The 22,610-nt window shown below is 45.3% G+C and overlaps 1 protein-coding gene across 1 annotated transcript in view; it reads left to right on the forward strand.

The window, feature by feature from the left end:
- Nucleotides 1-22,610, forward strand: part of LOC135378490 (sulfhydryl oxidase 1-like) — a 157,867-nt gene that overhangs the window by 18,284 nt on the left and 116,973 nt on the right. The window contains exons 2-4 of the mRNA XM_064611544.1: nt 10,205-10,305; nt 14,520-14,677; nt 21,371-21,455. Of these exons, the coding sequence (XP_064467614.1) occupies nt 10,205-10,305; nt 14,520-14,677; nt 21,371-21,455 (344 nt within the window). The remainder of the gene's footprint in view (nt 1-10,204; nt 10,306-14,519; nt 14,678-21,370; nt 21,456-22,610) is intronic.

Here is a 22,610-nt window from a genome sequence, read left to right on the forward strand (position 1 = left end):
TTGAGAATAATTCCCTGATAGCACAAAACGATTTGTCTCGAAAACGTATCGGCAAGGCTGCTGTGTTGTTTGGAAGATGTCTTCCATGCTGTGTACACGACGTCTTCTAGCTTTGGTTAATGTGACGTTTATTGAAGTCTTGAAGATGTCGTCTCGGCTGTCGTGAAGGCCTCTATTATATGTTTAAAATATATATGTTACGGGTGTCCTGAAAACATCGGTTAGACGTTTGAAAACGTGTGTGTGGGTGTCTGGAAGATGTCAATTTTATGTTCCAGAAGCATCATTTGTGGGGGTCTTGAAGATGTCTGTTATATAAAAACATCTGCTATAGGAGTCTTAAATATGTCTCTATGTGTTTAGAAGCATCTGTTCTGGATGTCTTAGAGGTGTCTCTCATATGTTTGAAATCAGTTCTTGTGGGCGACATAAAAATGTCTTTCATATGTCTGAAATACATCTCCTACATTCGTTCTTGTGTGCCATAGCTATAAACTGTATATCTTTTTGTACACATTTTGGTGGACTAGCAATCATCTCTATCACGACCTACAGCTGGCCTTTTTGTACAATATATGGTAGGTATAATCACAATGTTTTGTGTTGCCTTGCTGTCAGATTAATATTTAATTTATTTGGTTGTACTGATCGCTAATATGACATCCAAATGAGGGAACGACATCTCGAAGAATTTGTAACGTTTTATAATTAGATGTGAGAGCGCCAGCACAACAAATATTTTGAATAATGGCTTCAAAACGTTATCTTCGACTAGACATGATAGGCATAGAAAATTTCGGACTAAAACACAGCCGAGGTGCTATCATAGCTGGGTTGACAGAACAACCATCTTGAGTGCGTAAAAAGTGTCAGGTTTTATCACAGCCAAACGTTTCTGGAATGCAGAAGGGCGGAATGAATGGCGCTTTTGAGATCAGTCGTGCGTTCGAGTCACTATGGACAACCTTAGATTACCGTCCATTGATTTCACTCGCCTCGCTGCTAGTACCCGTACCAGAGCTGGGATAACTGGTATATTAAATACACTTAACAACAACAACTTTATTTTCAGAAGTAGAGTGGGGAGGTTCATCGCAGGAGGCGATACTCTACCCCATTGCTGGTGGGAATGTGGGGTATAAAATACATATAACCCCATAAAAATGGGGTATAAAATACAGAGCCCCCTCACAATAACGATCGGAGTCCGATGGTGTCCAGAAATGTCAAAAGGGATTTGAGCGCTGATCGTTGCTGGGCTGGATTGGGCCATGGACCAAGCAATTTCGAGAGGGAGAAGGGGCGAGAGTCCAGCTGACGAAGATACTCGAACAGTGAGGTCCGGGAAGGTTGGTAGTGAGGGCAATGAAGAAGAATGTGCGCCAGATCCTCTAGAGCACGAAAGTGGCAGCAGGTGGGAGAGTCAATTTGTCTCAAGCGGTAAGCCACTGAGTTGTACAGGCCACATCGAGTCGCATTCACCTAAAACTAGAACCTACTATGGTAAATTTTCGTTTACATCTTACGGAGTACATACATGAAACAAGCTGCTTTCAGTTTCAGATATAAAACTCATGAACAATCTATGCTCGGTTTAAAAAATCACTTAGACGTGACTTACTTACCGCACATGTATGTGCGTAAATTTCTAATTATGACGTGGTTATTCCTTTCAATGCTTGACAAAATACACCTCACTTAAACTCATAACTACCTTTCGTGTCTTGTGATGTGTGTTTGGTTGTGCGTTATGTCAGTGTTTCTTTTATATTTCGTTATTATTTGCATAGTGTACTGTTTATAATAAGGATGTTGTTTTTATTCTGATGGTTTGTGTGAAAGGTAATGTTTAGACATAAACCCGTGTCACGTCTGTTACTTTTTTATTGTTATTAGTTCATTGGAATACTATTCGCTGTTATTATATTTGGGATTGTTGCGAGGAGCCTTCAACCGGGATCTCTTCCCTCTGGCTCTTCTTCAAGCTTATTGTATTAACACTATATATAACAACCTGAATAAACTTGAAATAAACTTGAATAGCCTGAGATGCGCCATCGCATACCGCACACCGGAAATGCCGCCATAATGGTGCCTCATCCGAATTTTCCACAGGGGCACATGTGCGTCACAGAAGGAGCACTTTGGGAAGTCTCCTCCGATGCAGACTCTTCAGAGTGCGCTTCGCGTTTGCCGTTTCCGCCGCTTTGCGGGAGAGGGCCCGTTCGTAGAAAAGTTTAGCAGACGACAATTTTCGGTGACTGACGGCCATTTTGTTTGGAGAAATGGCGGCATACCAAGGTCACACTGCCCTAGAAGGTTAGTAGGGGAAAGAGCGGGGCCGATTTCAGCTCGATAGCTGATGGAGAACGAGCGGATGGCCGCTGCTATCGAATTCTCGAGGAGAAACTGGGAAGGGCTGTAGACTTCTGGAGGATTTCTGCGGGTTTCTGCCGTATTTGCATGATGCTTTGGTGGCTCTGAAAAGACACATTTATGTGCGAAATAGTGAACATTACTGTTTTCTTTGGCGGTACTTACGTGAGTGGAGCGCCACGGAAAAGTGAAGAAGGGAGACACCCATTGCTTCACGCCAGGCTGCAAGACTGGCTGCCCGAGTTATCCTTCGGAAAACGGACGGAAGCTTTCCTTGTTTGCTGCGCTCAAAGACGAGCGCCGTCAACAACGACAACAGCAGGCTTCAGAAGTCGAATTGTCCTCCAGATCTTTGTCGCCGGGTCAAACGGTGAAAGGTGTTGACAAAACTTATGCCAACACTTCCGGTCTTCTTTCTTAAAGAGGCACTCAAATGCAAAGACGATTTCACTTGAAATTAAGTTACACGCTAGGTTAATTTCGTATGTGTTATCCTAATTCAAAACTGATTGCGTTTCGAAGATACAATAGAAATTACACTTGACTTTTTCTTGTTTCGGTGCTAAGCAGTGAACGACGTTTCAGCTCGTGCATCGGTTTTTTACTTGATGCTGCACGTGCACGCGAGTGCAACGTCATGGAGCAGTCCCGATGAAAAATATAGTGCGCGTTGCGAAGAGGAGCGGCGTCGCTGTCTGAAAGACATGAAGATAAATGTTGCCAGTGGAGCATTCGCGAGAACTGTTGTGGGGTAGAATTCAGCGAATCGGTATTGAAAAATGCAGCAGTGCGCAGCATGCCGCACATATATGGTGCACTACTATCAGACCCGTTCCAAACCCACACGGACACGATAGGTATGCGCGCGCTTCTCCCGCTGTCTCATTGTTTGCCGCCAATCTTTGCCTCCTGGGGATTGCCTCCACTAGCTCCCGCTCTGTTTTCATTGCGATTTTCTACTAAACAGTGGCTCTGAGTGAAATAATTTTGCTTGCATTATACTCATTGAAACACGGCCTTTCATTTTCATTTAAGAGCAAGTTGGTTTTGCATTTTAGTGTCTCATGAAGTTACCGTGTTACTTTAGGGTTCAACCGGCGGTAGGCTAGAATGTCAGGAAGTTGCCCTGTTCGACGAGCCGTTCTTTCTGCTCTGCGACGTAATGCCCTGAGGTGATTAATTGCTGAAGAATGAGGGACAAGACCTGTTACCTTTTTAGACAGGACCACCTCGTCCCTAATGGCTCAATGAATGGTTTGCGAGAGAGCATCTTGGGATATACCGGCGTGCGCAGATGTTCAGAGGCCGGCACGAAAGAGTCTCCAGTTCGTGAAGGAAAGCAGTACAGTAGTGGGTGAGAGAGGCAGTCTATGGTGCAAAATATACAAAAGATAGTGGTCACTACCTCGGGTGTCGACATCCGTAGCGCACGGCAATTGGCGAATTATGTCCGCTGAGCACCATGAAAGATCCAATAGATCGAGTGATGTTGGTGATCGCATATAAGTCGGCTGTGGGTTGTTAAGTATGTGAGCATTCTTCATTACTTCCAACAACATCCTTCCCCAGCCGTCAATCCTACGGCTTCCCCAGGTCATATGATGAGCATTTAAGTCACCCAACACGAGTGCTGGGGATTGCAGTGCATTGAATAAGTGTTCGAGGTCAGTCCGCGGAACCTCTACCGCTGGATGTAGATAGATCTGAGGACTCTTAACAGCATGTGGCCAAGCCGGATCTTGGTGACATACTAATCATAAGAGCGATGGCAAACTGACCCCATGGGTGCAGCAACGAGGTCATTACGAACGTATAGCGCAGTTCTGCTCTGAGAGGATTGATGAGATCGATAGGTTGTATATATCAAATAACGCGGTGTGCAGCGTCCATGCCATGTTCGCATAGAACTATGAAAGGGAACTTGTATTCTTGTAGATGAGATTTAAAATCATGGAGCTTGTTACGTAGGCTGCGAGGATTCATCTGCATCGCTATGGCCTTCCTAACAATTCAATCACGCTGAGGTAAAGATAATGCCTCAAATGCCAGAAGCACTTGAACCTCAGGCAGTTACGACGCATTAGGGAATGCATAGACAGTTCCCTTGATTGCCGCGATTACCGCAGAGAAGAGCGTCAGAGAAGACACAGCTCCGGTGGATGATGATGATAACTGCCTTCTCATGCTGGCTGGTTCTGTCACACTGGCGTAAATGCGTGTAATGTGCCCCGATGGACAATCAGGTGTTGGGTGACAGCTTCTGTTGGTCTTGGCCAAGATGTGGTTCTTCTGCCTTCGTTCGCCTTGTGCAGACCGAGGTGGGAGTGCAAGAAAGTCATGTTCGTTTGTACTTGACGTGTCGGTTGCACTACCACCCCTAGGAGCGTCAGACGGAAGTCGTAGTATCCGATCTTGGTGTCTTTTCGTGGCGGCGGTCTTCACGGGACATAAAGAGAACGATGCAGAATGGTAGAACTGCAAGAGTGCAGACCAGCTGGTACATTCCTTCTCTCTTCCCGTTTTTTTTCTCCTCCTTTTTTTCTCTCTTCCTTGTCTGAGGTTTTATCTTCGTTTTTACGATGAAGGATGGCCGGATTTACAGTTAGCACAAGTTGTCTCTCTCTTATTGTTACAGACTGATATGCGGTGAGGCCCAGCGCATATGCCACACCTAGTAACACCTCTGCACGAGCAATATGGCCAAATCGTTGGCAGTTATAGCACTGCATGGGGCCTTTTGTGTATTCGTGGACGATGAAGTTCTGAAATCCGAGGGCATTCGGTGTGCAAGACGGATTGAGGGTTGGAAAGTTAGGATGACGTTGGATAACGGCATGAACACATCACCTCCATCTTCTGTTATGGAATGCCGAACCTGTCGCCTTGCAGGTATAAACCCTGCGTCTTTCAAGTATAGAGGCGAGATCGTCATTCGAGTATACTCTCTAGGTACGGCATAAGTCTTGCCCATATCTCTGGCGCACGATTGAGGTATTGATGGTATCACAGGGATTCCAGCTAAACACATGGCTGACAAAAGGTTGCGGGCAGCCGCTTCAGACTGAACGGGGACGAAGAGAGAACCATATCGGTGAAAGCGGTAATGCATGACCTGTTGTTGGGCTAGCAGGCCTATCTCACTAACGACTGCATTATGATTGATCTTCTAGAAGGAGTAGTTACTAGATGCTGACCGAAATAGTACGGAAATACCACCGGCTGGATTCCTCCTGTAGATGACAGTGGTCCAAGGGTCATGAAGAGAAGTGGCAGTATTGGCATCGTTCATCTAATCTGTCTGTTGGGGAGCGGCCGGTACCGAAGTGTCTATGGCGTTACCAGTAACATTCCTGCCTTGCGGATCTCGTTTTTGCAGGCCATGAAAGAACAAAGGAATATATCATTTTGCGTCGTAAGGGGTAAGATGTGTGATAGAAGTGTGTGATCAAGCTTCACTTGTATTTATACCATGACTGTTGTGCTGTAGGTTTTTGTATGTTTCGAGCGGCGGCTGCAGTTTTGCGTCCCGTCAGGTAAGTGTACAAGTATCAGCTCGTAGCCGGTGTTGATTGTGCTAATTTTGCTCCCGCTTTTGCAGGTCTTACTTTGTTGAACAGTAAGGTGCTGGGTGAACCAAATTTGTTGTTGGTGTGACCATTTTACTCGGTTTTACTCACTTGCGTTTGAACATTACTAATTTGTGATTGAACGCCTTTTTCAGACACATTTCTGTCCAGCGCTTCAGAGAAATCGCTTTCGCCGAAATTCAGTGAATTTTGAAGTCACCCGTTATCGTGGGTCGCCAGAAGAACTCAGACCGCAACCGATCTTTGACTGTATTGTGCGACGTGACAGTGTGGCATAAAGCATGTGTACGTGTGGAATACTTCACTACTGTGTGCGCGGGATGCTTTGTATGATTGTGTCGACACTAGATACTACTTTCAAGGTATGCACTTTCGGAATCAAATAGATGCCTATATATAGCTTTGCAGTACTTGATTTCGTGTATTTTATGCGTGTTGCGATTCAGTGAACAATACAACGGATAAATTCAACTTCGCTCAAGTCACAGAAAGTCCACAAAAACTCTTCCCATCATACGCGGGATGGTGTTAATCGGGCTTCAGTAAATCATGTATCTTCGAGTGCCTCACTTAACGGTCGCTAAGCCTTTTAAAAAAAGAACGAAGGTAGCCTCGTGGGCAACGCCGACTCATTGACAGCTGAGTCACGACAATTAGTCAACAGAGAAATTGAGATCACATATAACAAGACTTACACATGAAAGTAACACGAAATTTGTGTAAAGTATATGGAGAGTCTACTGAAAGACCTGTTACTTTCCTGTGAATAATTGCCAACAAGACTTAAAGTTCCATAAGTCAACATAAAATCAATATGTGAAGTAAACAGAAGGCTAATAGAATGTCTATTGAATGTCTGTGCTCTCTGTTGACTAAGCTCTGTAGAATGGAAACAGAAGATCAACAGCCATTTTTTAAGGGCAGATTACGGCGGGAGGTCCGAGAAACGTCAGATTCCTCCTTTCAAAAAACCGGCGACTCCAAATAAGCGCAAGCCTATAAATTTTAAATATATTCCGTAGCAACGGAAAAGCGCGATCTAACCTTTGGACTGCAACACCACCTACAGCTCATGCAAAACGCGAATGCAGATCATCACTGACTCCATATCTTACTTTATCGCACCTCTAAAATCTCTTCAGCGTAACACAGCTGTTGGGTGGCAGGTAGCTAACAGCACATGTGCACGTGTTACCCCACTGGCATAAGCCTCACTTAGACGGTTTCTCTCTGTCTCTCTCTCGCTTCGGTCTCTTTTTTTTTTCTTTTTTTTTTAATGTTAGTGCCGCGGACCGATGGACGATATTACATGCAGCAGCGTCGCGGGTGGCCGGAGCAAGGTGCTGTGGGATATTTGAGGGAGAGAGCCCGCCCAGTCGTTCAGCCGGTAGTTTCCGTGGCTGATGTTTGTTTGCCACGTGTTTTACCACAGCCACCAAAGAGGAAGAAAAACAGCGGGCAACCGTGCTGCGTGCCGAAATGCGCAACGATATTTTTAAATTTCGCACGTGCACTGTCACACGAACTAGCGGGTGACGCGGCTTCACCTCTCAAGATATCCACAGCGCTTCCGCGGTACACTTGAGCACGCGCGCAACTCTGAAAATCGTCTATTGGGTGTATGAATGGCGTACAAACGTGGATAGATGGAGATGAACAGCAGGAAGGAGAGGGGGGCAGTGCGCGTCCTGGGCCGATTCAGGGGTAACTGTGCAGACATCCGTTCCGAAAACCTGCCGGAAAACCCGCAGAAAGCCTCAAAAACCAGCACAATAGGATTCGAACAAACTACCTCCCATTCTTGCAGCTCGACCTTAGCGTAACTTGGATACCTTCTAGAACGCCCTTTTTCCCCGAAATGCCGCTCCTTCGAAAGTCTACTTGTGTCAAGTGGCGAAAAAAATGTCAGGGCGAATGTTACTATACTCCTTAGAATCAAAATGGTGGGTTTCCGCGCTCCATAACAATAATGGCATCCATACACCGATCTTTCAGTCATCGGATGCTCAAGGGGACGAGTTAAAGGAACTATCGCATTCAGGAGCGTATGTATGAGACCGAAACGGTAATGTTCGTCACCGATTCACAGTCAACTTGGCCACCTTTCTCTTTTGAAAACAACTGACATATTCAATAAACGAGTTTTAAAGATGCGCACTCAATATGCAGCTAACACCACATGGGAACGCAGCACAGGCTATTGTCTCCGAGGTGATCTGTTTCGCTACCCATCGCAATATACAAAGTGAAAAATCCTCGGCAAATACGTCGACTTTCGCTTACCATTGTGAGTTCCGATTTGACCATGTTGCGTGTTACGTGTTACAACACGGTGTTACGTTCTTTGCTCTACGTACACGTCCGACACCAGCCAGAAACAACAGTCAGCAAGCCGATCACAGAGCAGACGCCGTCCCGTATAGGCAGAGTTCACACGGAGCAACTTTTTTCAGCCACTCGAAGCAACTCGAACCAACGTCTTATGATCATGTTCGAGGCCGCGTAGCAACTCAGTTGTAACCTTACCTTACCTTACAAGCATCCTTACGACAACCGGAGAATGTGGGTTGAAATCCAACTGATGGTGTCTTTTCTTTAGTTGCTCTTTATCAAACCTTAGTCAATTTATTACGACACAAGATCATGATTATCTTCAAAAAATGACTATTAATTTGTTCGTGTAGCGTAAGTAAAAATAAAAAAAAATATTTCTCAGCTGCACCTGGAAGATTTGAACCCATGAACCCACGAATGAAATCACATCACGCCATCGGGAGTCACACGGCAATGCTCCCCTGGCTGATTGACCGGTGCACGAGCGACTTCTCAAGTTTTGGGTCGGGGAGCGATTCCGAGCAACTCGAGTTGGTGATGGTTGCCGGTGTCGGCCTACTTCCAGGAGCTCTAAGGTTGCTCGTACTTGCTGGAAAAAGTTGCCCCGTGTGAACGCTGTCCTAGCATTCCGGCTAGCGCGCCCGCCTGTGGGTCAGTCTGGCGCCAAAGCTGACAGTGTCCCTCCAGCAGCTCCCTGATTGGTCTGGTCCGCGTCAAAGGGCACACACTGATTGGTCCTGCCTGGGTGACGTTTCCAGAGAGAGAATCCCAGAATAATCTCAATATGCGTCTCTTGCCATGTGTTACATTAAGCTGCACAGGAACAACGTAACGAATTCGCATCGGATTTTCGGCGTTATTATCAGTGCTGAACGCGGAGTGAAACGGCGCTATAGTTTCAGAATCTACCGGGATGGATAGATAGTCTCTTTAAAGCAGAATTCCTCGGAGACCTACGCGGAAAATACCTTGGGCGGTAGCACTGATGGGAACGTGGTCATTGCTTCTATGACAGTGTTTTTTTTTAAATTCCGTGTAAGCGCCGCGAAGCAACTGTGGCTACGAGCGGCGTACAGACGTGGACGGATGGAGAGAAGACAGCAGGAACGAGTAAGGGACAGGGGGGTTAGTATGCGTCCTGGGCCGACTTTAAGGGGAACTGTGCCGACATTCATCTGGAAAGCCTTCTATGACAGTGTGTAGCAGACTGACGGTGCACTACAAAGGAACCGCATGTGGTTGAAATCTGCTGTGCTACTGTTGTGGGCAGGTCTACCATAGCCCTCTCCTGTGGCACATGCAGCATATCGCCACACAAATAGGGTGATGCTCTTAAACTCCGACTCCGGGATACTCTTAAAAGAGATAAAACCCCAGTGTAGGGGACACGAAAGGAAGAGACGAACACGAAACACTGACTGACAGACAGACTTTAGTGTATCAGACAAACGCTTATGTACAGTACTGCTCACAAACCCCCTAGTGGGAGCCAAGGCTTCTTATCACACAAGAGCAACCAGGCAAACGGCCTCCGACAACCTGTCCTTCATAGTCCAAAACGTAAGCATACCACCATGTAAACCATTACCATGTCCATGTAGCATGTATCATTCATTACCGTGTGAAATGTACTGCCAAACAGCTCGTTTTTTCTCTCGCTTTCTTAGGATGACACACCTCAAGTGTAAGCCAACCAACACAATTTTTATACATATATTTTTTTATTTTTCTGTTCATTAGAAATTTTGTCGTCGTTGGTTTTTGCTCAGTTCACATGTGGAGTTTCAAAATGCGTGTGGTTCACGTATCCAATAAAACACAAGATAACCCAAAGGCCAATGGGATGCTGTTTTCGTTTTCCTCCGTGATCCTCATTATAAACGACCGGTGGCTCTTTATTCCTCTAGGCTGGAGCAGAGCGGTACGCGTCGCTGTCATCGACTGCGCCGTTTCAAGTAATCTGGATGTATGCCGTGCCAATGACGTCAAACTTGTCCCAACAGTGAAAGTGAGTCTAACGAATCCGAACTCATCTTGCTCATCTGGCTTTATATATTATTTGCATTGATCTCTGCGGACCAGTTGGTATCGCCTGTATTGTTTTCACGTATAGGGTACTATACAAGCAAGGGTTCCTTACACCATATAATTAAACTTTAAAAGGGTTGTCTTCATCGTAGTAGACTTTCCATTTTACTCCACAATTACTGGTGTATTTTAACAATACAAGATTACCTCTGCACATCGCGCATGTACGATTGTAATATATGCTTGGCCTATGGAGAAGCACTTGCGTGTAGTAATGTGGCATTTTCTGAAGTTGCAAACCTATAGCCAGATCTCCATTGTTATCCGTCCCGTCACAACGACGAATGGACTGTTAGGAGGTGCAGAAGATCATATGGTGCACAAATGATTCAGCAGACGCTTCCGCAACTTTTGAATAGAATTGATATCGAACTGCCCAGGTCCCCCAAAATCGTTAGTGTAGAACATTTTAGTAAATAGAATAACGTCTTTTCTGTTGTTATGGAATAGTAACTGTATTTTTCTGTGTAGTATGTGTGTGAATATGTGATATACTTGCTCATGATGCTGCTGACCGGCCTCCGTGGCTTAGTTGGTAGCGTTTTCGAGTACGAATCCCGCGGTCGCGGGTTCGAACCCGGCTAAGGATGCCGGCAAATTGGTGGCAAGGTATAAGTTGCTTTGATACATTGCTGCATGACAGATGTAGCTTAGGCATGGGGCTCACCACTGTGGCGTCGCTAAGTGTGTGTTCGCACGCGCCAACTTTCTCCACCACCTATGACTAACTTTGGAGTCGGTCCGAGTCGGCTGACACCACCAACCACGACCAAATCGAGCTGATAATGGTAATGGTACTGTGATGTTACACGTAAGGTTTTTCTGCGCAGTGTGGGTTCCAACTCGAGTTGCTCGGAATCGGTCGCCGACCGCAAACTTGGGAGAGTTGGTGGTGTTCTAGCCAATCAACGTGACGGGCATTGCCGCGTGACCCTTTCGGACGTCAAGCCATTTCGTTCCTGCCGTACTACCTGGCATGGGTTCAAATCCGACGGGGGTACTTGAGAATTGTTTTTCTTTTTTTTTTTTTTTACTAGCGACGTATAAATATATCAATAGGCAATTTTTGGAGATACTGGTGATCCTCTGGCAAAATAAAATGACTTCGCTTTGAATAGCGACAGTTGAAAAAAAAAAAAAAAAAAGTCACCATCAGTTGGATTTGGACCCAATTCACTCCGAATGCCGAAAGGTTGCTTCAGGGTGGAGTTACTGCGTTGGTACAGCTTCGTCCAACCTTAACTTGAACACGGCGCCGGCCTGTTGAGCAAGAGGGACGACACCCTAGCGGCTCTAACTGGAATTAATGGGGGAGGGCGTTGAGGGCTGTCCTACTCGCGTCACGGGGGTGTCCGTCTGATAACTGGTGCTCCGCTTCGATCGGACGCTGACTTTTACGTGGATATTTGTTATCTACACATCGTTCCACTCTGTTCCGGAGATTGCTGCGGGCGATTGAAATCTTCGCCATCTGATCAGTGATTGTCCGCGTCGTTAGCAACCAAGTTAACAAACATGCAATTGTTATGCGTCATATTGCGGTAGTGGCGTCACATTGATTGGAATTAAACAATAGAATGAAAGCAATGGAATAACAATACACGTGAATGCATTGCGCTGGAAAGGATTGTTGCTTAAAGCACCACATTCCGCGCCACGTTGTATCATATGTTCGCGAACGCCAGCCAGTTGACAAGCTTGGTCCATTCTCCCAGTGATTCCACTTGCGTCGCAGTCGATATACATGCGAAGGAGAAATTAAACATGTTAACTAAATCATGTGGAGTAGCCGGCGCTTTTACGAGTGCTACCCTTTATTTATTTCTTCAAACAACAACAATGATGATGAGCAGCTTGCTATACGTCGAAATAATTTATGGTAAAGCCAGCTTTGTAACACGCCATAAGAATGGAATTTTCCATGCGACATCACAATGTGGTTACTCGCTCGCATTATTCACATATTCACTGTCCATTACCACTTCTATGCTGCTTCAAGAATAAACCTGGTTCGTTATGCGAGTGAAATTATCTTGCAGCGCTTGAACGCACAAAGCCTCTCCGGCGCAGTTCATACCAAGGAAACTGCAGTTTTGAGACAACTGATGTCGCTTCACAGCGATCAGCGATATCAGATGGCACAAGGTCACGTATCTCTACGAACAGGCCGAAGCGTTGCGTTGCGTATCATTGCCCGTTCGAATTGGAGTACCAGTTCTCAGAGGGCACCCCCGTCATGCGAGTAGGACAGCCCTCAACGCTCTCTCCCGATAAGTCCAGTTATAGCCGCTAGGCTGTCGTCCCTCTTGCTCCGCACGCGGGGCGCCGTGTTCAAGTTAAGGTTAGACGAAGCTGTACGTGTAAACGGGGAAAAGGCATCGTCTTGAAGTTGGTCATAAGACGTTGGTTCGACTTCGTGCAGAAAGCTGGCCCGTGTGAACGCACCCTAACGATCATAGTTGTCTATCTGTGTTACTTCATCGATATACGAGAGTGACCATTACAATTACGCACTACACGTGTATCGCGGTAGATTCATTTGAATGTAGTGCAGTGACTGATTGATCTATTCCCAATACCCTCAGGGCTCCATTGCAGTGTGTTTTGCAAGTACGTTAGGGACGGGGTAATATATTAGAACAGAGAGAGAGAGAGAAAGAAAAGGAGGGAAGGTCAGGCAACCCGTTTCAGGATTATAGTAGGTTGTTCTGGTAAGCAGAGTGCGTCCTTTGCTTTTTTAATCCTCATCTTCGAGAGAAACAGTTCAATGTGGGAAGTCGCCCAGTTTCACGTAGCGACCTGTCTTCTGTGGGACAGTCACTACAAGCGCTGCAAATAGCATGGTGTACCTTGAGTTCGATTTCAAGCAATTCGTCAGCGAAATGGCAACGTGAAAGTTCTCGTTCGCCCCAATGCAAACGAACCTTGAGTGCAGCACACAATCTTCTGAAACCGCATCAAGATTTCATATCTTTGAAACTGACGCAACACAACGCACACTGACTCTTCTGAAACAGTGTGCCAGTACGCTGTGACACTCGGGTTCGTACTTTTTTAGATTACTCTCTTTGAGTACGTTGAAGTAGCTGCATGCAGTATAGCAACGGGTTCTGCAGTTGTGAAAGACATTAGGTAATGCCGCGGCTTCCCATACCACGATACGTTTACGTCTCGGATGTAATAGGCGCAGGTGGCGCCTTCCGAACCATGGTTGGCGGAGCCGACAGTGAATACTAGCGTATGATGGGCTTCTGGCTACACGGAGTCTTTTTTTTTATTTTATTTAGTGGGGATGTATGCTGATGCGCGAGATTTGGTCCCGCGGATTGGCGCACACGAGCTGGATAAGCGCGAGATTTGGTCCCGCGGATTGGCGCACACGAGCTGGATAAGCAGAGCAAATAATGTAACAGTGTGCGGACACGGTGCAATTCACCACCACGACCAGCAATTCAGCAACAGGACCATGGTCTTTTAAGGCGTGTTTAGAAACTTCATCTGGTTTCCTTGTAGTGCGATTTTATCTGTGAACAAAGGAAATTTCTTTCCAAATGTACTCTAAGGGTTGTGCCCTTGATTCTAGGCATATTGGGAGACACTGCAGAACCTGGGTATAGGCAGAGGGCAGTATTTATACCAACTCGGTTCAGCCGGTCTAAAGCTCTGCCACGGCGTGGGTGATGGATGATCGATTAGCATGGATCGGAAAAGATCCCATGACTTACTACTGATTACAGCATCGAGTCTGACGCTGTCAAGCCTAAATTCATTAGCGGTACAAGTAATCGCTGCTGAAGTAACATTGCTCTGTTTTGAGAAGCTCACATTTGACAGCATTCTTAAGTGTACTGTTTTGGCATAATTCGTACCACCGACCGAAGCTCCCTAATTTTCATGTCAGATAACGTTATACAGGAAAGGACAAAAAGTTAAAGCTACGTATGTCACGAGCGCCATGTTGGCATGGTTGCCTAGTGTAGAACTAATAGCCAGCTGAAAGAGCATACTTGCAGACTTGTATCAGTTATGCAAACAATTTATGAAGTGTCGAAAACAACGGTGTATATGCAGCAACATAGCTTATTCGTCACTGAATGGTGCACACTGTGATGCATAGTACTGCATAATGTTCAGTTCCTACGAGCGTGTGCGACAGCGGAAGATAAAGGGCAGTTGTGGGAAACGATTAAAACAGTGGACAGCCTGCGACACCAAACCATCGACTTCCTTGAAGGTGGCAACGCATCAAGGTGCTCTGCCCAAGTGCCTTGGCCTTCTCTCCAAGCTACAAAGTAAGTCCAATACTCTAGTACCCTACCGCGCCTCCTTTCTTTTCTGATGTCAGGATCACATATATGATATGGTTACTAAGAACTTGAATATTTGATGCGATAACACTGCCACGACCCCAGAATGAAAGTCCAAAATGCATGAATACACATATTACCAATAAACTATAAGCGTGCTCGAAAAGTTCTTGCGCACTTATTGCGCCTATTTCAAGAATATGCTTTGTGAACAGTTTTACCAGTTTTTACCAGTTGTACCAGTTTACCGTTGTACCAGTTTTTAATAATCGATGTAGTACCTACATTCCGTGACAACATGACTGAACTGCACCTCACGTCTTTAATTTACTCCCACACAGAAATCATTAGAAGGCGAACCCATCCATGCATCAATAGCATCTTTTCAACCACTGAAGGCTACAGAAGTTCCTTGCTCTACATACAGGGCGTTATTATTATCATTATTTTATTCTTTACAGGTTTTTTGTATTAAAAAGATGAGAGCATGTAACTACAAGGTGACTAATTACCTAAAATTCCTTCATGACCTTTTTAATTAGGGGATTTCGGATCTCGGATTTCGGGCAAAAGCCAGGTAGCAGAATGGCAGACAATCCTCATTGCAAATCATTCCACATTTTAGATTGACCTCAGGGGGTCACGTGCTTTAGACAATTTGATATGATTGGAGCTGGTGCTGATCTGGTGGTTTGGTCAACTGTCGGCGAAGGTGACTGCGCTTCCGAGGCGCGCGTATTTGTATAGGGAAATTCGGCGACGGATATTTCATGGCACGCGCTGGTTTCACGTTATTTTTTTTAAGATAGAATGGCTTTCCACGACAATCGTCTCCCATCCTCCCATCATCTGTCGCGTTTGCTCGAAACCCCCAACTAAAGAGTTAATTAATTAATTTTAGGTAATTAGCCATTTTGTTGTTACATACTGTCTTAGAGAAGTCTCTATGCTCCTCTCATAGCTTTTTCACAAAAAAAAAATCTGCAAAGGATAAAAAGCCTTCTGTATCTAAATATTTTGAAGTTAATAATATCGCTTAATAAATAAATATCATAATAAATATTAATAATTTAACAAACATTTTTAGTTAAGCGTTAGCAGTGTGGTGCTTCTTTTCGTCCGCGTCTTTAGCTGATTCTACGTTTAGGTATGTCTGATTGACAACTACCCCATCTCAAGACATTATTATTAGTGCATATACAAGGTGTCCCAGCTCAGCGCGAATATATATCACTTTTTCGGAGATGAAATCAATTGCAATATAGCATATGCTGAAGGGCTCTCCTTAGGAGGACATTAACAAACTCTTAAGGCAATGTCTTAATTAACTTTTTAATTATAAAAGCTACGAGGTTGTCCCAATCAGAACATCTGGTCGGAGCCTGATACCGTTCTGATACCGGAGCCGTTTTCAGAACAAAAATCGGTTCTATGGATCGTCCACAAAAAATTCGCGAAGGAACACCATTTTTTCTTTAGTTTGTTGATTGCGCATCTTCGGAGACGCGTCTTTCCTTCACCCCCAATGTGAGAGGGTGAAGGAGGACAGTGCCGCCTCATGGGTCGAAGGTGAGCTTTAACTTGCCGAAAGAAAACATAAACAAATGTATCGGGTGACTCAATCGGAACTGCCCTTATCTTGGGTTGCATTTTCTGTTTTCTTTTAATCTTTTCCAGGACGCAAGAGCCGATAGTGTGCTCTTTCACTCTCTCCCATTGGGAGTGAAGGAATGACGCATCTGCGAAGACGTGCAATGAACAAAATAAGGAAAAAATGGTGCTCCTTCACTAATTTTTTGCGGACGATCTATCAAACCGATTTTTGTTCTGAAAACGGCTGCGGTATCAGGTGAACTTCATAGATTTTATAATTAAAAAGCTAATTATTGAAAGTTGGTTAAGACATTGCCTTAGGAGTTTGCTATTGTCCTCCTAAGGAGTGCCCTTTAGCATATCTTATATTGCAATTGATTTCATCTGGGAAAAAGTGACATATATATTATTTACAAAATATGTTCGCACTTAGCTGAGGCACCTGCATATAAAATATAGAACCAGCTATATATTAACGATGAAGTCACAGAAAAGGCTAGCCAGCTGTAGGACTCGAACCCACATCTTCTGGATTTCCGGTCCGGACTCTACCAGTTGAGCTAAGCTAACATGCCTCACCAGCGACTTCCAAGGGCGCGTCATCTGAAGGGACAAATCAACCTCTCTCTCTCATGCATCCCCCTTTCACTGTTACATTTTTCTCACTCATACACGCAATCATACGACGGGATCTACGCAAGCGACAACTGTTGAACATGAGAGAACTGATGTTCTGAGGCTGGAACTACATAGAAAGGACAAACACTATATATTTCATAGCAGGACACAAGGGGCTCTTCGTTCCTATCGGTCATACGAAGCTTCCACAAGCAGTACATGGCAACAATGAGAACGATATCGTATCTCACATTTCCGCCGCGGCCGCGCTGAGGAAACGGATAGCATGTGGATTAAGCGAAAGTCGGCGTTTAAGGACCTCGAACTGTACGTCATCCCAAAAGAAGAAAGCTTCTGTGCAGTCCAGAAAAAGGTGATCGACATTATCGGGCGTATTGCAAAATTCGCAGTTCACGGACCACGGAACATAGAATCCCTTTTGGGTAGAGCCCTGGACCGGAAACCCAGAAGATGTGGGTTCGAGTCCTACAGCTGGCTAACTTTTCTGTGACTTCCGTCTTTCATCGTTAATTGCTTAGGCATGTTGAGGCTTTGTATGTGTTTGTCCTTTCTATGTTGTTCAAGCCTCAGAACATCAGTTCTCTCAAGCTATATCTGCCACGCATGCAACTTTGTTCCTTTTATCAGGATGCACCTCACGCGAGCACGAGACTCAAACAATCTGCATGATTTGTGAAACTCGAACACTGTCTGTTAGCTTAGTCAGACGGCACAACTTAAGACCGTTAATGGAACGGCCATAAAAAGGCCATCACTAGTTAACGGCCGTAATTCCAAGGCCACACGATAGCCACAGAAGGACTTTATTGTCCACGGGGTTGTCTGATAAATGCATGTGGCAGACGTGTCGCCATTATGTTGTCACTAGGGTCATTCCACGCCAAGTGCTTCAAAGCTCCTGCCCAACCCCCCGCACTTCTGGAACAAAAAATTATAGTGAATACCCTATGGTGTTACTAGACATTTCTCAAATGTTTTACTGGGGAATATTGAGCCCCTGTCAGTTTACGCCGGGTCAAAGTTTTCGGTAAGCACGAAAACCATAGTATACTTGAAATAATCGGAAGGAGGGGGGGGGGGGGGGGCATCGCTCGCATTACACGCATAATTGAGGGCTGAAACAGACAGGCGGGTTCGGAAAATGTGCTGAGTGAGAAATTTTTGGAAATTTCAACTTTTAGTGCCCTAAAACGCCCCGGCCATCGGCGCTTTTTCTTGCGACTCTGCGTTTTTTTGTTTTTTGTTAGTATACTTTACGTTACAGCTGGAATTCTTGAAAACTTGGTGGTCGTTCACGAGGACCCATTCTACAAGCCTGCTGGTTTTCAAAGCTGTCAATGCAATAGTTTTTTGCCTTAGTACACCTTAATCCTGGCGATTCTCGCAAAGTTTGACGCTTTCACGGCCAATTTTTAAAAGGAAGCGGACGTCATAGAACAGTCATTTGGGATACACTAGGTAAAGAAAACCCTCGGTCAAAACATATAAAAAAACTAAAGTGGTACTTTTTGATAAGCGCGAGAAAATATTTGGACGATAATTTGGACTTGTGGGCACCGGTCTAGTGCCAATGTCGCGACAGGTAAGGAAACTGCCTCCACCATTATAGCAACTCGAGTGGATACTCTGCATTACAACCCGGACCGAAACCTATAGCCGCGTGAAAGCACTTTTACTTACACCTTCCTCTTATCATTTTCATACAAGTTGTACAAAACGACTGTAACACAAATGAATGGTCGTGCTCAGCACACTAGCACGGCGAAGGCGCTCAAGATTACGTCCCGTAGTTGATGCAGTAGAAGGCGGCTCTGCATTTCTGGCATGTTCTTTGAACACCCGAAATACCCAATGTTGTTGGGAATGGATGTTGTCTTCACGGTGATTTCAGTGCGGCTAACGGGTTAGAAGCAGTGATGCCTCCTTGTGTCAGGCACGGTCCTTGCACTGTCGTAGCGCTTCTTCAGCGCCCCTTGCTGCCGCACAACCTCTGGTACCCATATCGGTGTAATGGCGTCGAGATTTGCCTCTGTCCAGCTGTACAGATCCACGGATCTGAGTATGTGACCTTCTAAGGGCCTCTGAATGCTTGCTTTAGCAGCAAGCCTCTTCAGAGGCCGAGTCCGTCGCACGGCCCTTTCCCATGTGAGGTCGCATAGAAGTGCGATGATGCACTTATGCTGAAATCCGAGTAGTGGTGACAGAGGTTGACGAAACATTTTTTGTTTTTGTTTTGCGAACCTGCGCCGTCCATGAAGTAGTAACACTTATTTACATGGGGATAGTCTGCATGTGAGCTCTGTCTGAAAGGTATAGGCCACTGCATTGTCGTGCGCTAAGCAACGAATGTACGATGACGCAAGTTCGTATCGCTAGGGAAGCGGTTGTAAAATACCATTGAATGAATGGTGGCTTGTCCTTGATCGTAATAGAAAGATTGCGGAGTGTCCTGTACGATAAAGCTGTAGTCGTCGGCAAAATCTATTAGGATGATTTTTTTTGTTACAAACAAACAAACATTAAGACGACACCTTCTTCAGGATCTCCTCCTTTAGATCTTTTAATCTTTTAGATTCTGGAGGAACTGTGATTGTTGCTTAGTCGCGCAGTGGTGGTATTTCAGTGATTCCAATTTATGCGTCAAATGATCGACAAAGTCGTCCCGACATCTCTCTCGTCTTTTCTCTCAACCACAGAGCAATCAAACGTAGGACACGTATGCCCACGTGTAGTTGGGATTTGCATCCCAGAGAGGAGATTTGTGTCTCCCCTAGAGCCGCTAACTCAAAACGTTCCCATCTTACCATGTCTTTGCTTTTTACAAGCGCAATAAGCCGGCGGCATATGCAAAGCTGACCAACCTGTACTGCAGCGTACGGTTCTCCAGCGGTGAATCACCCCAGGCCATAGTCATGATCTATTTGTTGTCGACTAACGTGTAGAGCCTGTGGCATGCTGCCACCTGCACAGCAGGCTACTGTCTCCAAACGCAGGCTACTATCAATGGAGGACCAGGAAAACAACCATTTTCCACTGATAAATTTTCAACTTTCTAGACTACGTATGTGATGCACGCAACTATGGGACGTCATCTTGGGTTCCTTGCGCGTACTGGGGTACTGAGCAGGACCATTTATTTGCGGTGCAGACGTTTTGCTTTTGTACAACTCGTACGAAAAACGTAAGAGGACGGTGTAAGTAAAAGTGCTTTCACGCGGCTATTACGTGTATACGTTTCGGTCGGGTTTGTAATGCAAGGTATCCACTCGCGTTTCTATACTGGTGGAGGCAGTTTCCTTACCTGTCGCGACATTCGCAGTAGGTTGTGCATTCACTAGACCGGTGCCCACAAGTCCAAATTATCGTTTTCGGCATGATGTGACAAGGCGCGGCGTATCCGAGCTGTCGAGCTGTCGCGTTGCCGCGCGCCTGGCCCGCGATGCTCACCAACGCTCTCCCTCCATGCGTGCGCCTGCGCGTAGTATGTTCAGCGAAAAAAAAATATTCTCACGCGCTTATCAAAAAGTACCTCTTTAGTTTTTTATATGTTTTGGCTGAGGGTTGCCTTTATCCAATGTATACCAAATTACTGTTCTATGACGAACGCTTCCTTTTCAAAATTGACGGTGAAAACGTCAAACTTTGCGAAAATCGCCAAGTTTAAGGTGCTGCATTGACGGCTTTGAAAATCAGCTGGTTTGAAGAATGTGTCCTCGTGAACGGCCACAAAGTTTTCAATGATTCCAGCTGTTACGTAAAGTATATTTAAAAAGATCGCAAAGTCGCAAGAAAAAGCGCCGACAGAAAAGGGCACTAGAAGTTGAAATTTTCCAAAAATTTCTCATTCAGCACATTTTCCGAACCCAGTCGTTTGTTTCAGCACCCTAATTATGTGTGTAACGCGAGCGATGCACCCGCCCGATTATTTCAAGCATACTATGGTTTTCGTGCTTACCGAAAACTATGACCCCGCATAAGATGACAGGGGCTCAATATTACCCTATAAAACTTTGGGAAATGTCTATTAATACCATAGGATATCCACGATAATTTTTTGGTCCAGAAGTGCGGGGAGTCGAGCAGGACCTGTCGAGAGTAGGCAGTTTGGAGGCAACGGCGTGCCTCAAAACGCCTCCAACGCAACTCAGTTCATTTCCTGTTTCCGTATTCCTAGGAGGCCTTATCGCCGCCGCCTGTCATGACCTTTATATGAGTTTTTATTTACGACCGTCTTACTTGCAGGTCGTAAGTGACCCCGTCTTACAAGGGAATATATTTCAGCATCCTTATACTTTGCGGCTTCCAGGTGTTCGTGCGTGACAGCTATAGCTTTCTTTGTCATTCCAAACGCATGTTTTCCAATAGAGAATGTGAATTTATAACTCAATCTCTGCCACGTCAATGAACGTCGAGCCTTTACCTAAGTATTTCTTCGCTTCGTTACAGCGCCAGCAGTTATGCCGATCTGCGTGGTAAGGCAGAGCGTATCATCCTGGTGTTGGAAAACGATGACTCCTACATCGGAAGAGAGGTAACTCATGCTGTGCATTTTTCATACAGGTTTTTTATTAATTCGTTACAGATGCTTATCAAAACAGCTATGAGAGCAGCATGTAGATGCCGTTATTGCACGTCAGTTGGACGCCAGGCGTCTACCCTCTCGAAGAGAGTTACTTAGTTAACTTAGTTAACTAAGTTAACTTAGTTAACTAATTAGCTAAAATCCATTAAGTAGTGGCTTTTGGGCAAAAGTGAGATAGCATGATGAGAGACCATCCTCGTTATAAGCACTTAAAAATTCTGAAACGCCTACATACCTTGAAATATCCATCGCGGAATTTTGTTATGCAATTAAGCCAAAATCGAAGCTACGCGCATTAATACCGCTGGAAGGATTGCACTCATTCCATGTCAGAGGGTCGAGTGTTTTGGAGCGATAGAGATGACTGCAGTAGGTGCTATAATCTGCTAGCAAGATCAATCGCTTTGCTGCCCAGATGAGCCGCCGACGGCGAATGTCATGTTCTTCTTGCTCTTCAAATGCGCGCGGTTTTCAGTTAGGCTCATTATAAATATTCGAAGTTGACTCCCCCAGATGCTGTCACTGCAGCGTTCTAGAAGACCTAGAGCACATTCTTCTTCATTGCCCGCACCATGTAACGTCCTGAACAGCACTCTTCGGGTCTCTGAATCAACTTGACTCTCGCTCACTTTGTCTCTCAAAATTGCTTGGTACCCGACCAAATCTCTGCCCAGTCCACCAACGCTCTGCCCTCAAAGCTCTTTTGGCCATTTTGGACCCCACAGGACTTCGATCCTTATTGTCAAGGGTCTTATAATTTCATTCCGCACATCCCCACCAGCAATGGGTAGAGACTCCCCATTCATAACCTAAAATAAAGTAGTTGTTGTTGAATATTCGAACGTATGTGCTTGTTTCAGGATTTCACAGTAGAATAGCCTTCAATAATGTACCGGATGAGGCAGTTATACAATGAAGGAAAAACACAACACAACTTTCACAACGCTCAGTTGCATACTTCAATTCAATGATGGCCGTCGAAGACAAGGCACCGGTAGCGGGATTGGAACCCACGCCCTTTCATCGGCCGTCAGAGATACTATAGCAATTACACCACGATAGCTATCCTCTCGTGAGGTTCCAATCCCACAACTAGTGCCTTTT

Source organism: Ornithodoros turicata, chromosome 1, assembly GCF_037126465.1.
Source record: "Ornithodoros turicata isolate Travis chromosome 1, ASM3712646v1, whole genome shotgun sequence".
Classification (NCBI taxonomy): Eukaryota; Metazoa; Arthropoda; class Arachnida; order Ixodida; family Argasidae; genus Ornithodoros; species Ornithodoros turicata.